The 15675-nt window shown below is 39.5% G+C and overlaps 1 protein-coding gene across 3 annotated transcripts in view; it reads right to left on the minus strand.

Annotated features, from left to right (window-relative positions):
* TMPRSS7 (transmembrane serine protease 7) overlaps nt 1-10404 on the minus strand; it is a 36254-nt gene extending 25850 nt beyond the window's left edge. For 2 of the 3 annotated variants that reach the window (XR_003989421.1, XM_030471852.1), the window contains exon 1: nt 190-389. Coding sequence is in view for 1 of the 3 variants with exons in the window: in XM_030471852.1 (XP_030327712.1) it covers nt 190-367 (178 nt within the window). In the remaining 2 variants the exon portion in view is untranslated. Of the gene's footprint in view, nt 1-189; nt 390-10369 lie in introns of those variants that run through there. The other variant, XM_030471853.1, reaches the window with a different exon arrangement.
* Between the last annotated feature and the right edge of the window lie 5271 nt (nt 10405-15675).

Below are 15675 nucleotides of genomic sequence, written 5' to 3' on the forward strand. Positions count from 1 at the left end.
GCTATGCCTGCTCTTATAATTACTTGTTAAATCTTAACAAAGACACCCAGAAGTGTTTCGGGCCCCATTTAAGTAAGTTCCATGTTTATTTTAGAAACAGCCTTCAAGGCAAGTGAAATCTCAAACCCAGCTGAAAATGCTAGTGGGGATAGAGATGTATAAAATTGGCATGAGCTTTCAGCAACTCACCGATGAACAGCCACAGTAATGTCCAGGTTACAACTCCTAAAATGAATAGAATGAGGGTAAAGAGAATTATTTTGTTTTGAAAATTCCACAGCAAGTTATCTTTTTTCTTCAATTTCAATTTGCCATGTTTTTTCCTTGCCAGAATCCTCTTTGCCAGCTTATCTTCTGCAGCTACCATTTGGACTGAGATGTTGGCTACCTAAAATATTGTGAAAGACAACAAAAAATGTGGAACATTTCTAACAGCAACTGACTGACCAACAACCAGAACATATTCTCATATATATTTGCCTGTGACCACATATATACAACTATAACTTAGTAGCAATTTAGAACTTCAGTCAGAAGGAAAAGTCATTTTCTTCCAGACACTTGCAGATACAACAGAGTCAGTCCCCGTTGCATAAGGATGGCTCTTTACCATCATTACATCCTTTGAAGCCTCTCAAAAGGTACACTGCAAGAGCATGTGGCTTGTTGTAGGCTAGAAGTGTGGACACAAGGCTTACTTTTCACTTCCACTGACTATACTTCACTTGAGGAAGGAGAAGACTATGAAAGTCAGGAAGTACCCAGGTAAGAACTGTACTTTGAGTTATCAATGTGTATGCTAAGTTTAATATAGTGGCTACAAAAACTATGTGCTGACGGAGCTTGACACCCAGGAAGTGACAAGCGTAGTTGCTAGCCATTCACAAAAGTGCTGCTGTGAAATAATCTGCAATAAGTGTTTTTTTCCTTCTGCCCAATGCTAGTAAAGCCACATCTGAAGTACTGTGTCCAGTTTTGGGCCCATTAGTATAACAGAGATGTTGATAAACTGGAGCGGTTTCAGGGGAAGGCCACAAAGAGGTGAGGGGCTGAAGGATATGATGTACGGTTGAGAGCCCTGGGTTTGTTTAGCTCGAGACAACACAGAAAAGACAGAGTGAGTAAATCTATTTGTAGATTTCCTTATCTAAAGTGGGTTATGGAGAAGACAGAGCCACGCTTTTCTTACTGATGCACAGTGAAGAGACAATCACAACAGTCATACATGACGGCAGCAGAAATTCCAGCTAGACTGAGCAGGGTATGGGAACTTATTTCACCATGAGAGCCATACACCTGAGCCACGTCCAGAGGTGTCAGAAAACCTCCATGCCTAGAGATATTCAAACCTCAGTGGGATAAAGCCCCAGCAAATCTGCACTGGCTTTGATGTTAGGTTTCCTTTTTAAAAATTTAAAAACCTTCATAAGACCCCACCAATGTAAATTTTTCTGATTTGCTGATATGAAAAGCCCTATTTAAAGCCCTAGGTTATGCTTTCAGTAAGAGAGATCTGTATATCCTCTCAAAGAAGGCATAAGCAACATCACCACATATATGCTGCCAGTCCTGCAGTCAAACGCAATGGCTAGCAATCTTTGATCTCAGAGTTGAGGATGTTGAAAGATGAGAAGAAAAATTAGTAATAAGTCATAATGAAAGGAGTAATAAGACCCAGTCATACGTTTTATAATTTCCTCAAACAAAACATGAAAATGCTGAACTGGAAGATTTCAGAGTCCTATCTTCTGTTTATGTAGTTAACTGCATTTTTTTTTTGCATGCTCTCAAGAATGACTTAAGTTGCCCATCTTTTTAAAGACCTTATTGAGTACAATTTTGTTTAAGTATGAAAACCAAATTGCCTATTCGTTTGTTTAAAACCCTGCTCTGTCATGTAGAGTTCCCTTATATACCTAGGTGTTCAGTAGGACAGCTTGAGACAGCTCAATGAATGCTCAGTTCTGCATCTGAAATTTGGGCCACTTGGATTAAGATTCCCCCCAAGACTATTTGAGGTTTAAGTTTTCCCATGCTTTTTGTTTGTAGCTGTAGACCTAACCGGACAGATTTATTCTTAAAAATTATATCCTCTCAAGGATCATTAAAGACTATAAATATGTTTTTGAAACAACTACTGTCTTCATTGCATCCACTGCAATTCTAACCTTACTTTGAAAAAACAGAAGAAAATGCACTTCAGGAAGTGCAAGTATGCTGTGCAAGTATGAAGGCTTGCACAACAAAGTTCTCAGTTATACAGGGTTCATAGGAATACTGAATGCTATGCACTACATTTTAAGTATTTCCCTAGGTTATATTAGTTTACCATAAACATTTTATAGTAAGCAAAACAAAGGCAAAGTTAAGATGTTCCCTTCTTTGAATTCTTAACTCAGCTTTCTTCTCTACTGTAACTCAGTTCTTGTATTCTATAATTGGTTTCCAGCTAATGTTGCAATGTGACTATCACCACACACTAAATTATTTATTGCTTCTTTGTCACGAGTTAACGCTCATGCAAGAGTTCCCTTCTGTATTTTCTCAGGGAAAAAGAAAACACTTTACCTTTAATGTTGCCTTTCTTGTCAAGAATATTTTTTTCTTTTTTTTTTTAAACCCACTTCACTAATATAAGCTTTTCATATTGTCACACTGACATGCCCATTATTTCAATTGCCTGAAAATACATGTTACTAGCAATCAAACATATTCTGAACATTTTCAGACTGAGTTACAAAACAGAAAACTATACCAAATTTAACTGTGATGTTAAGTTTAATACTTGAGAAATAGATCATAAAAGATCTAATAGTATCAAGAAGCATATGAAATCAAGAATGCTGAAGTCACCCACTTACGCTTAGTTCATCTTCAGTTTTAGCTGGTGGGTGATCTTTTTTTTTGTCCATACCAGCAGAACTAATGTTAGTGCTTGTCCAAGCTGCAAAAAAGCCTTACACCTTTTCTCAGGCACTACTTCCACTTCTGAAGCTGAAGACAGCTAACAACGTCAGGACCAAAAGAGGCATCAATTTACTTTGATAAGTTTCCAGTTGTAATCTCATCTGCCCTATTGCTCCTTTGTGAATATTAGAAGGATGCTATCATGTAACTTTAGACATCAAGTCAGACTGAATAAAATAGGTTTTTCATAGTCTTTTAAAGCTAAAATAGGCTCCCACTTGTTAAAACAAAATCACACTACTAAAATGTATATATCAGTAAAACTTCACAAAATCTGTTGCCATGAACAAGAAAATAAGCAAGTAAAACGTAAATATGAGAGCAAAATCATACAACTAAAAGAAGGGAAATGTAAACACCTTGAGTACAAGTACTGTAAATAGCAGATAACTGCAAACCAAGAACAGCACTTTGACCCTTTTCCAGAATTTTGTAACATCCCTGTTAGCACTTGACTTTTGTTATTTATTGTAAATGAGAAAAAAACTGCTCCAGTTTTTAAAAAATATTTCATATTTTTAAAATAGGTCAGGCTTCAAACCAATAATCTTTTTTGTAATCAGGTGCGGGAAGTCACTTGTACCATAACAGTTCCATCCTATTTTCTTTGGTAATTAAATATTTATAGAGGATGTAAAACAGTACTTTCCTCAATGGATGCTAACTATAGAGCTGTCTTTACTTTTAAGTGATTAACAATCTCAATGCCTTCCCTGGGTCAACGTCAGAAATGGCACTGAAGAAATGCCAACTTTTTATTAAAAAACCCAAACCATCCTTCTATTAGTTTATCTTTGAAGATAAAAAACCTAGCCTAAAGATCATAAAAACTAAGAATAGAAAGGATGTAGTCAGACCTCATAGCAGGTATGAGCTGCAGGCGCGAACTATGTTCGTGTAACGAGCAACAGATTGCTTAAACTACAAGGCAAAAAGTCCTACAGTTAGACAATGTACTTGTAAACTAAGATATTTCTTTTCTGTGTGTTAGTCTTTGGCTATTCCCTGAAGCACAGTATTTATGTCCTCAATCATTTTTTGTTATTTTTTCTAGAACAGCAACCAGTTCTATACCATATTTTAACCATGTGAAGCAATACTTTCAGCTCAGGGTCTTATTAATGTTTTAGTAGCATAGGAAGATCTATTAATTTATTCCATATTACTATATATATAATTGCTTCCAAGTCCCACTTTTTTTTTTTTTAATTAAACTTAGTTTTGGGGAGATTACATGGTCTCCTAAAGTGTTTATGTAATTCCCAAAGCCTTCCACTATCTGTGCACAGGGAGTCACTATAATACAAATGGTATTTCAAAAGCTGGTCCATAGATTAAAAGAGCATTGTACATAAAAATACTTTCCTTTGTTAGTATCAAATCTTTTGCATGTTTATTCAAGAAATCCTCTATGTTCTGTGGAAGCACAATTATCTCCAGATTTCACTTTTCTTCAGCTATCTAACTTCACATTTTCTCCTGAGAATATAAAAGTAACCATGGTGTTAAACTGAAGTAGCAACAAGATTCAATTGAAAGGTAGAGTGTTAAATGTGCGCTTTAAACCTGGTGCAAAAATTATATGCCATTTTCTCTAGATTATACAGAAAGGCTGACATGAAAGTTATTTCCATTCCTTCAACGAGGTAAATAACTTTGTTATGCACCTTTCACATATCTAAGGTGTATGTGGGCTGCTTGAAGAAATAAGTAAATGAAGCAAAAAATAAAATTATGGAGGAGGAGGAGGTTCTCCAGGTGCCAGGACGGAGATCTATGCTGCAGTCCATGTAGGAAACCACACTGGAGCAGATGGATATTCCTGAAAGACTGTGGTCCACAGAAAGCCCATGCTAAAATAAACGAAAAGAGTGAAAAAGGACCATCAGAGAGAAACCATTGTATAGTGATCATAAACCCCCCATCCACACTGTGCTACTCCGGGTTCAGGGGTTGGAGGGGGGTGGGCAAGTAGAGGAGTGGTATGTGAAGAAATGAAGCTGAGCCTCAGAAAGGGGAAAGGAACAGAGTTGTTTCCATGTTTGCCTTTTTGTTTTCCACTACTCAAATTAGTAGTTACATTTTAATTTTAACTGACAACAAATTAAGTCAATTTTCCCCAAGTTGAGTCTGTTTTGCCTGTGACAGAAATTGGCAGATAATCTCCGTCTTCGTCTCAAACCATTATTTTTATCTCCTTGTTCTTCCCATTTTCTCCCCCAGTCCTGCTGAGGAAGGGAGGAAGGGACTGAGCAGCTGGGTGGGAGTCTGAGTGATAGCCATGGCTAACCCACAACAATGTTGCAGTACCTGGTACTTACTTCCCCCCTCCTCTTTTTAAAAAGAAAGATTAAGACTTGAGGGGTTATTTTCCCAAGATAAGTGCATTCTGTTTCCAAGTAAAGCTAAGAATAAAGAGGTTGGCAAACTGAAAACAAACATGAAACACATTAGAAATAAAGTCATCTTATGTAAGTCAGCAGTGCCGTTTCCTTCTGTTTCATTAATTGCATATTCCTTATATAAAAAAAGTCTGAAGACAAAAAAAAAACCCCAAAACTTAAGCCAATGCAAACCATAGGCTTGCTCCCTCATGTTCCTCTGATATCAGTCATTCCAAGTCAGCTTGAAAAGTTAGCATAACCTAGTTATTCCATTTCTGAGCTCTGTGGAGAAACGTGCTTTCACATAGGTCCACCTGAAAGGGCTATTGGCTTTAAACCCTTACTCCATACACATGAACTGGCTGGCATTAAGCAGCTTGATTTTGTCTGCTGCAAGTAATGCATATCAAAACACAACTCAACTCTTTCTGACCCATATCAACATAACACCTATGTTGGTTAATTTTCAGAAGCATCCTATTTTCTTGCCATTCATGGCTTCCAGACCAGTTCTACCTCTTCATGCTTTCCTACTACTACAAAACTCACTATCTCAAATCACAGACTTCTCAGTTTATTCACACAATGACAGTGATGCTTGGTTTTACTCACATCATTCTCTCTTAGGACTGTAGCTTTCTCATGCACACGTTTTGCAGTCTGACTGTTTGTCTCCCACCTCTCTAAGACCATCACACAACCAGGGGCAGCTTGTTAGCTTAATATGTGCTCTTCCCTCTCCTCCAGAGTCCCTGATTAAAGGAAAGTCTGCAGCAGATTGACTTGACAGCCTCAAGCCACAGCTGAGTTGCCTGCCTATATTCCACAGATATGGAGGAACCTGGGGATACCAGCAATTCAGCTCTGTAAGAGGAAAAAGTTCATTTTGTGCTGCACAAACCTAGTGCTATGCTAGGAGAGCAGAAGGGTTCATCTCACCTCTCTCAGCCTATCTAGAAGTTAGGCATATCAATCCAAGTTTGTTTTCTAAACTCAGTCTATACATAATGGTGACAAAAAAAGCAATCAAAGAAGATGAATCATACTTTCTCCACTGAGTACAGATAGAAAAGAGGCAATTATTTTATCAAACTTGTCATCTACAAAATCCTCTCTAATAGAAATCTTTCTCTTCTGACCAAAGCTGCCCTCATGATCAGTTCAGAAGCAGTCTTCCTTGCTCCTTTAACTGGTAGAAGCCTAGAACCAGCTTGCCAGCATCAGCCTACTAACTCATCAGGGTACTCTAGAGGGCTATAACCTCAGCATGACACTTTTTCCAAACTGCACAGCGAAAGTGGCAGAGTCTGCTTGTATCTCAGGATCTCCCTTTGCTAAGCAGGAATGTCTAACAAGTTGTAGAAAAACATGGAAGGAAGAATAGTGCATACACAGTGCAAAGTGATTTCTACTAAAACCTCATTTTAGTACCTGTAAGAATTCTCTTGCCTTTTACTTGTATCTCTTTCTTTCATCAAAACTCTGGTAAAGCACAGGTCTTAACATGTCTGTGAACACTAAACAAGTGTTTAAGTGCTGATTCATGATAACATTTGAGAAAGCATTCATAAATATTCTGGAGTCAATCAATTTTCTTCACACCTGACAAAGACTAATGCTATATGATTGCATATTTTATCTCTTGAATAATTTCTTCAAATTACAGCCAAGATTACTTCCAACAGAGTAAGAAAAGGTTTTGGCTGTCCTTCTCAAGAACCCAGCTGAATTTGTAATTCAGCTTCATTTTGAACCTGAATTGAAGGTCGAATACCTGTACCTTTGTTAAGCACATACTAATAATGACTGGTATGCTATTAATAGCATGCAAAGATCTGCATACACGCAGGCAAGTCATTAACATTTTGGTCTTCCATCACAGGAGACAAAACCAGCACACAATAACCATTTCTTTAATTTTTATTTTTTTTTTGGAAGCCAAAATTGTGAGCAAATTGAAATGAGGCTTTTACCCAAGTAGGGAAATGGGCTGCAATTGATTATGAAATACTAAATTATTAATAATTGTCTAATAATATCTGTTTCAGTATCAAATTTGAACTTCTTCCTCCTCCTCCACTGGGTGAATACCATGCTGCTTGCTTTCAAGATCTTTGTTATCTGGAGATTCAGCTTCGAATCACAGTGCTCATATTTATTTTTCTTCTCCTTGAGCTCTTACTTAATTTCCAATTCCTGACAATGCTGGACTATGCACCAGAGGCCTCTGATGTAACACACAAAATCATCTTGGATATTACAGCCAATTGAACTGTCTTCAAATATCCAGACATGACATAAAACTGCCGTTGACAGAGCATCTCATCTGAAATACAGCAGCTGGCTGCCCTGCCTAGCAGCTTCCCTGAGCAGTAATGGAGCTATTTTGCCTCGCATATGTGGACTGAGAACAGCTTAGTTATTTGTATCCCCATCAATTAAAATTAAAATAAAAAGGCTAAGTGAGCACATCTTTTTGGCACAGTATCCATTTATCAGTCTGTGGCATTTTAAAGGCAGACAAGCCCTGCTATTCCATCAGGTTATGGTCTAGTGCCACTTGTCGCCTTTTGGGGCCACTAATTTTACTCTCATTTTTTCTCTTGCTTGTATGGACAGCTATGTGTAGCAGGGAGCAAGAAAAATAATACTGACACAGAGTATATGAATCATACTACTACATTAAGTATGGCTTGTTAAAAGAATCACAGCACTCTGAAGCCTGCTGCATTTCAAATAAAATAAATAACATATAAAAAAAAAAAGATAGAGTTTCTACAGTAATGAGGTTGACCCAGTTAAGCTAGCACTGAAGCCTATGATAGCAGCCTCTACAGAAGTCAAGTCATGGCAGTGCTTCAGCCAAGCAAAAGCAGTGTTTGAGCTTTTCAGGTGATGAGGGGTGCTGATGTGCGAACTCACATCTACCAGAGTGCTCAGTCATGTGTGCTTATATAGGTCAGGCCTATTTGAATTGAGCAGAATTTGACAAGCCAAATCGAAGTGCTTTATTGGTGAATGTGTCTGTGCTCCTCCCTGCAAATCACACTTCACATGGTCCTTAATGGGTGCCCTGCTGAAAATGAACAAAAATTAAATTTATAAGTTCAAGACTTCAGCTAATAAAAAGTGCTGTTCAAAAGCATTGGTCCACGAGGCTAAGACCCCCAGAACCCGTTATGATTAATGCATACCCTGTTCTCTGTGTGCCATGTGGAAGGCAAACAGGAAAACATCGCTCTTCTTACACATTCTTAGCAGCCAGTTGCCACAAGGGATGCCCAGCTGAAATGAGGCTACTGTTTAGTGCAAGCAAACCAAAGATATCTCACTCATGTATGCAGGACTGCAGTGTTTTCCCCAGGAAGCACCATGCCCAGGGCCTCCACAAGCCTCATGCCAGCCTAGCCTCAGTGTTTGCAACAAATAAATTTCCATATAAGATGCTAATGTAATCTACTTTTCCTGCCTCTCCACAGTTGCATTTTCCTTGCAATTAAGCAGAGAGTATCTTTGATACCCTGTAAGAAAGCCAGTGCTGGAAATTTAACTCTTTATCTTCCCTCCTCTGTCTTTCAAAAACCTATCCATGCCCGTCCCTTTCAGGCTTGACCTTTCATCTCATTTCTATGTCTCCAATCATCTTCTAAGTACAAAAGCAGAACAAAATAGCTGAGGGGGGAAAAAAAAAAAATCAAAAGAAACTTGAACTTTTTTTGGCATCATTATTTGCACCAAAAAGTCTTCAACAGGACATTCAGTCCACCTATGCCACTTTTATCCCTACTTGATCAGGTCTCAGAGTCATGTGATGTTATCATCCAGGCAGTGACAGGCTACAGCAAGCACATACAACTTCAAACTGTTAAGGAGCAGAACAGATTTATTTTTTTTTAAAGCAAGTACCTTGAACTAACTTACTATTAAACAGATTATTTGCACTTCTAAGTGTTAAACAAGTTCTTTCACTCAGTCTTTTGAATTTGGGGTTTCAGTTTCTTTGTTCAGGGGTTATGGGGCAGCTCAACATTCCACGCCCTAGAATTGACTGGCATTGCTGTTGTCATCCCTCACCCACCAAAAATTTTACTAAGTAGATTACCCAAAAGACCTACAGAGGTTAATTCAAGTACTGAAAAAACATACTTGACAGGGAGTGTCAAGGAAATTAGTCCAGCTAATTTTACAAGGAAAAGATATACAAAAGTATTTTTAGTGTTTGAATTACATAGCTCTGGTATTGGCAGGCTCCTCATCGAGACAAAGGAAATTGTAAGTGCCAGCAGAGGCAGGGCGGTGCAAAACTAGATAACTTACAAAGAAAATCTGGTGTTTAGAATAAAAATCACAGATAAGCACAGACAAACCGGTTGAGATGAACCACCAGTGAGGGCTGTTAACCATGAATACAACTGACCAAGGATTGCACTGACTCCTGTTCACTAAATTGCACAGTCCCCTGTTCAAACTTCTTTTTCAGAGATGTTCCTGATGTTTTTGCTGGGTCATCAAAGTCCCCTCTGACCTTGACATCTTTGAGCACTTGCAGGCAACTGCTCTCAGCTGCAGGGACACTAATCTTCATTAGGGGGTGATCACCAGCTTGAATATGTGCTCATGCCCTTGGGCTAAGTGCAGTGAAGTAGCAGGCAGAAGTTAAGAGGGTCTGGACTGGAGGAAACAACAATGAAAGTCTAAACATAAAACTCGTTACTGTGACCCACATAAGCTGCACTTGTTTCTCCTGCCTGCTTCTAGGTTCTGCATTGTAGAGATTGCTGTTTGTATGTCAGTTAAAGCAGCAGGAGTTAGAAGGGCTGAATATGTTGTGATCTGCATATGGCAGTGTCCTTACATATTCACTGCCACGTGATGAAATCACAAGAACAGAAGAGCTATTAACAAGAGGGAGCTACAGCCCTGTCCACTCCATTTACGAGGTCATCATAAGACCCTGACTAAAAAAAAAGCTACCATAGTTTGCTCTACAACTAAGGGTTGGTTTGTTTTGTTTTTACCTTTTGTGTCCGCTGTGTGGAAGTTCAGCAGAGAGGAGCATCCTTTACAGCCCTTGGGTGTCCATACAGCCTCAACTCAAGCTTGTGGAGCTTGCGAACCTTTGTCCAGCACCATCATGTTACCTAGCTCCACCAGTCGGCATCTCACAGCAACACCACTTGGGCCAGCTCTGTGGACAAAAGCTTTAGTTGAGATCTAAATGCTGTATTTTTTCCACAAGCAGGCCCCACTCCATATTCTTTCAAGCAGGTTCAACTCCTCCAATATTAGAGCCAATCACCTCACAAAAGACAAAAAGAAGCAAATCAAGACCACTGGGGAAATCAGTCTGATTGGCAATGTGCCAGAGTGGGAAAGCCACCTGAGATTTGTTGAATGATCAGTATTGGAGGATCAGTAGGATATCACAGCAAACAGAAGCTGATCATACATGTACAAGTATAGTCCCTAGTAAAGACAGCTGGACACATAAGCTGCATTTGCCTACTGCAGTGAAATTTCAGTATCGTTTGTTGTCTGGAAAGCATGAGATAAGATCCCCACACCAAATCCTTTGTGTACAGTAATGTCAGAACCTGCCAAGACTCTGTGCTTCCTCTGTGTAACAGAGCAGAGCTGAATGTCTGTGTGCCTTGACCTTTAGACACAGGGAGCTTCCTATATCCACTTCCCTGTTGGCTGGTCATCTTCCTACGTTTTGCCTGTCCAGACTTGTAGTGGATATATTTTAACAGGCAAGATGGATTCATCATGGTGCTTTGCTACGTCAAAAGGAGGGGAGAGCTAATTTAGGACCATCCAAGATGCTGGCAGAGCCAACCTCTTAAGAGTTCTTACTGTCATGGCTGCAAAACAATACAAACATGACAAAAAAATACCTACACTTTTATGTGGACAGCCTGGACCCCTCCTCACATAGCTTAGGATCTTGTGTAGCCTCACAGTGTCTTGGCTCTTGATCTTGCAATTGACATGCAGGGCTGTCAAGATTTCTCCTCCAGAACCATTACAGGGACACAGCTTTAAGGGCCTTGCTACCCTTACACTGAACCCATCATATCACTGGGATCCTGTTCAAGAGACCAAATTTCTGAGTTTGCCTCAGACTTATCATTTCTCAAACTCTTCTTTTCCTTACATTTCAGGGAGATGGTGACGGATGGGACTGTATGTACAATGTGATTTCTACCATTTAAATTGGTTATAGAAATCGTATTTTTCAACAAGTTTTCATTACATTTTCCATGCAGCCCTCCTCCAGAGGATTTTAAAGCACTCCCAGACACCATAATAAGTCTCAGAAGTGCTTTGCATTTGTAATGAATCCCGAGGGAGGAAACATGATTCATTCTGTAAAACGCTAAGCAAACGTCAATAGCCAAAGCCTTTATCTCAAAGGACAAAATGTAGTTACAAGTGCCCAGATCATAAGTAATAGTCTAAAGAGCTATTTTTGGAGTTAATTTTCCTCACTCCAAGGAGCAAAACAGTTATATTTAAAAAAAAAAAAAAAAAAAAAGAAAAGGGAAAAGAAAAGAAACGAAACCTGGTTTTTGGGAGTTCTGGGTTTCCTTATGATGGATAGACACTCATCCATCTTAGAATAAAAACCCCTTCATCAGGAACACTGTCTTTTGTTTCTTCATTCTTCAGTAGCTTCCACTGGACATGGGTTTGGCTTATCCCAGCGCAGCAGCTTTGGCTGTGCAGAAGCGTGGTTCTGGAGAGAGCATGTGCATTTTGCTGTGCATTCAGTCTTATTTTTAGACAGCCAAGTAAACAAGCACATGTCAGTTCTCCTTAAGCAATGCACATTACCGGTCTCTGCTATGAACAAGTTCCCACTAATGTGAATAGAGATCCGCCTTCCCTCATTCCCAGCCAAGATGACAGGACTTTCCCCTTCACTTGTTGTATATAGGTTTAAATTAAAAATATTACCTGAAAATATATAAAAACGTTGACCAAAGGGACAATTAAAATTTGAGACCCTTGATGGCCTGCAACGACAGAAGGAGGGATATCAATGACATTAAGTCTGACTGGTTTATGTTTCCATTTGTAGAGGTCATTCATCTCCTTCTCCTCACAAATGAGGGGGATCCCCCTTTTTCTAATAGAGCAGCTGGTTCCCCTCCTAGGGATGCCTTCCACTCCAGTCTTTTTTTCCCCAAGAACATCTTTTATTCTGTCCATCTTTTCCCATATTTCATGGGTTATATCAAGCCTGCTCACTGGAAAGACAACTTTAAATCCATCTATTCTTCTATTTCATTAGCTTTCCAATTTACATTTTTTTTTCTAAAGACCCACTACATGTTTAAAACAGGTAAGTCAGTAGCAGGCAGGAAATGTTTGCTTTTTTCTTCTCTGTCAGACCTTCCACTCCTCTCTCTTTGTAGGTTTAAACAAGGAGTCCAGGAATCAACAAAATACCTTGGTTTTCCTCTGCCTAGTACAGGGCATTGTGTGTATCATCCCCCACTTACAGCAGTCACTGCAGTTCAGTTCCTTGCAGACTTTGCTGACCACACAGTGCTCTGTTGGGAGCTCACATCTCACCACCATGACATTGCAAGTGAACAATGAAATCCAGCTGCTTCCATCCTCCATCGTCCGATTCTCATACTCTAAAAATATCACTGCAAGGAAAGGTTTTGAAGTTTACAGCACACTATCTGCTCTCAGCTGGCCTTGATCACACATGTTATACCTAGAGTACAGATTAAGCTACCATTTTAAGAAGATTGTCCCAAACACAAAACTAAATCACTCCTTTTATTTCAAAATTACTATGAAAAAGTTGACATTTTCTGAAATTCGTTGTCTTCAAAACTGAAGATTCATTCTAGATGAATACTAAGGTTTATGATTCATCCCAGTATAGCTGGTACTCAACCTCTTAAAGAAAGCAGGCAATGTTCAGAACTGAGACCTCCTTCCTTCATACCTTTTGTAGGAGACAGCATTTATACTTAGTTGAAGGGCATGAGCATCAGCACTCCTTCAGTTAAGTGCTCCCAGGGCCCATTTATCTCCAGCTAATAATCCAATTTGCCTGGATATACTTGACTCCAGTGGGAGTGCAATTCACAGAGCAACTGCAGAAGGCAGTTCTTAAGGGACTCATCATATTACACGAAGACAGACATTTTAAATACAGAACATACTCTGCCAAACTGAGGTTCACTCGTGCAGCCTGCTTCGGTGACATGGCAGTACTACGGCTTGGTTTTATCTCACAACTCCTGCTTAAAAAGCAAACAGCATAAAAGCTGTTTAATCATTCATGGATTCATTTTACAGAATACAGAGACTGCTGAATGTGGCTGTAAAAAATAATTTTGCTTTGATCTTTTGATCCTCATCCTACACCAAATACACAACGAGAGGGAAAAAATAGAAAAGTAATAGGAAAAAAAGAAAAATAGCCAGTTACTACATAGGCACTACTCTTTTTTCTAGTTACTTTGACTCAACTGGTTACAGGTGCTTCACATCCAGAAAACATAGAAACCTACCACAACAATCACCTTCACATAATACTTCGTATTCTGTCTCGAAAGTTTATAGTGATAGCTTGGCTTATTAACACACACACACAAAAAAAATCATCTCTGTTGCAGCCATTGTGTTTGGCACCTCATAAAACAGCTTGTACTATAGTTATGCTTCTGGGGGAAAGATTCATGTAATTAAACATTCCACAGCAGGAAGAGAAAGTAACTTGTTTCTAAGTAAGATCTTCAGGGCTAAGTAAATCTCTTACAAAACACACACTGTGATTTCAGTGGGTCTCTTTCCGAGATGCAAGCAGAAATGCTTCTTAATTACACTAAGAAATCCTACAAGGGCAGATCTCCAAGACAAATGGTAAAGAGTAAGACTGAATGCACAGGAGTCTGAGAAATAATTCCCAGGATTTAGGGACTGCAGGTCTGTTCCTTAAAACTCACTACACTGACCTTCACAGTGGCAGTCAGCACATCTGAGCTGCGAACATTTCCCAAGAGAGCCAGCTGTCCTCTGCCCCCAGCAGTTCCTGCAAGGACCATGCGCACATAGGAGACACATGCCACACTCCTACACAGTTCACTTTCAGCTGTGGCCACACTGCTACTGATTAATAACAGCTCCATCAACATCCAGAAATAAAACACCCTTGATAACAAACAGAAAAGAGTAATAGCTGCTTTGTTACATTCCCAGCAGCTTCTGGCAGTGCTGAGCCATTTTAGGATCACTGCCTCAGAGCAAAATCTCCCATAACGGCAAAACAAAGTGCACTTCAGCTTATGCACACGAGCCTGAAGTTTTTTTGATCTCAACTTACCTTTTCTCAGGCAAGGCCTGAACCTTTCACTGCAGCTCCTTCATGCAATCTAGCAATCAATCCACCTGACTACAGCTCAAGCTCTTGCACTGCAGTAGCAAAACCTTCTCCAGCTGCTATTTGTGTGGGGACCCAGCTGTAGCCCATCTTCATAGAGTCATAGAATCCTTTAGGTTGGAAAGGATCCTTAAGATCATCAAGTCCAACTGTTAACTGTATTCTAAGGTGCAGGGAATCTGAAAAATACTGTTCTGATTTAACACCACCACCACAACTGCAGCACAGTGCTTGATTTATCCGAACTGTTGTGGCAGATCAGGGGAAAAGGTCTCTCTGGAGGATGTCAGGAGATGATGATTGCTGTAGGCACATGCACAGATTCCCTTGATATCTCACTTGCACCTTCTGAGTTGCTACCTGGAGCATTGATTTTCCTCCTTGTACCAAAAGCTTTTTCTATTCACTTGGAAAACTAATGTTGCCATGGTATCCAAGCACTTTAAAGCCAGACCTGAATTTGTGTGGCTGTGGGAGTGGTTTTGCTCCCCTTTTACTGAAAGCCAAACCCACAAAGACCAGGTCTAGTGCTCAGCAGCTCTGGGGTGTTAAGGCTCATCCGTGGCACTCTGGCATCTTTAAGAAAGTGATCAAAACAACACCTTTTGGGTTGTGTGTTGGAAAGATCTGAAAGCAGCAGAGCAACCTTTCAATCTATGTTATGTGTAGGAGCTAATACAAAGAAACTTAGAGTGAAGTGTTGACTCATAATGACACTAATGCAAAACCTGTTCCTAAAATCAATCTCTGCTCATTTTTGTCCTTCTCTTCTTCTGTGCCTTAACAAGAAATGAAAGAAACATAGCATTTAGCTGATTTTTGTACAAACACAAACGCTTTTATGCACCTCACACCTATATTGACAAGATGACAATGCATACACTTTCTTTAAATCCAGTTTGGAAACACCTAGCA

The sequence above is a fragment of the Strigops habroptila genome, chromosome 2, assembly GCF_004027225.2.
Source record: "Strigops habroptila isolate Jane chromosome 2, bStrHab1.2.pri, whole genome shotgun sequence".
Taxonomy (NCBI): Eukaryota; Metazoa; Chordata; class Aves; order Psittaciformes; family Psittacidae; genus Strigops; species Strigops habroptila.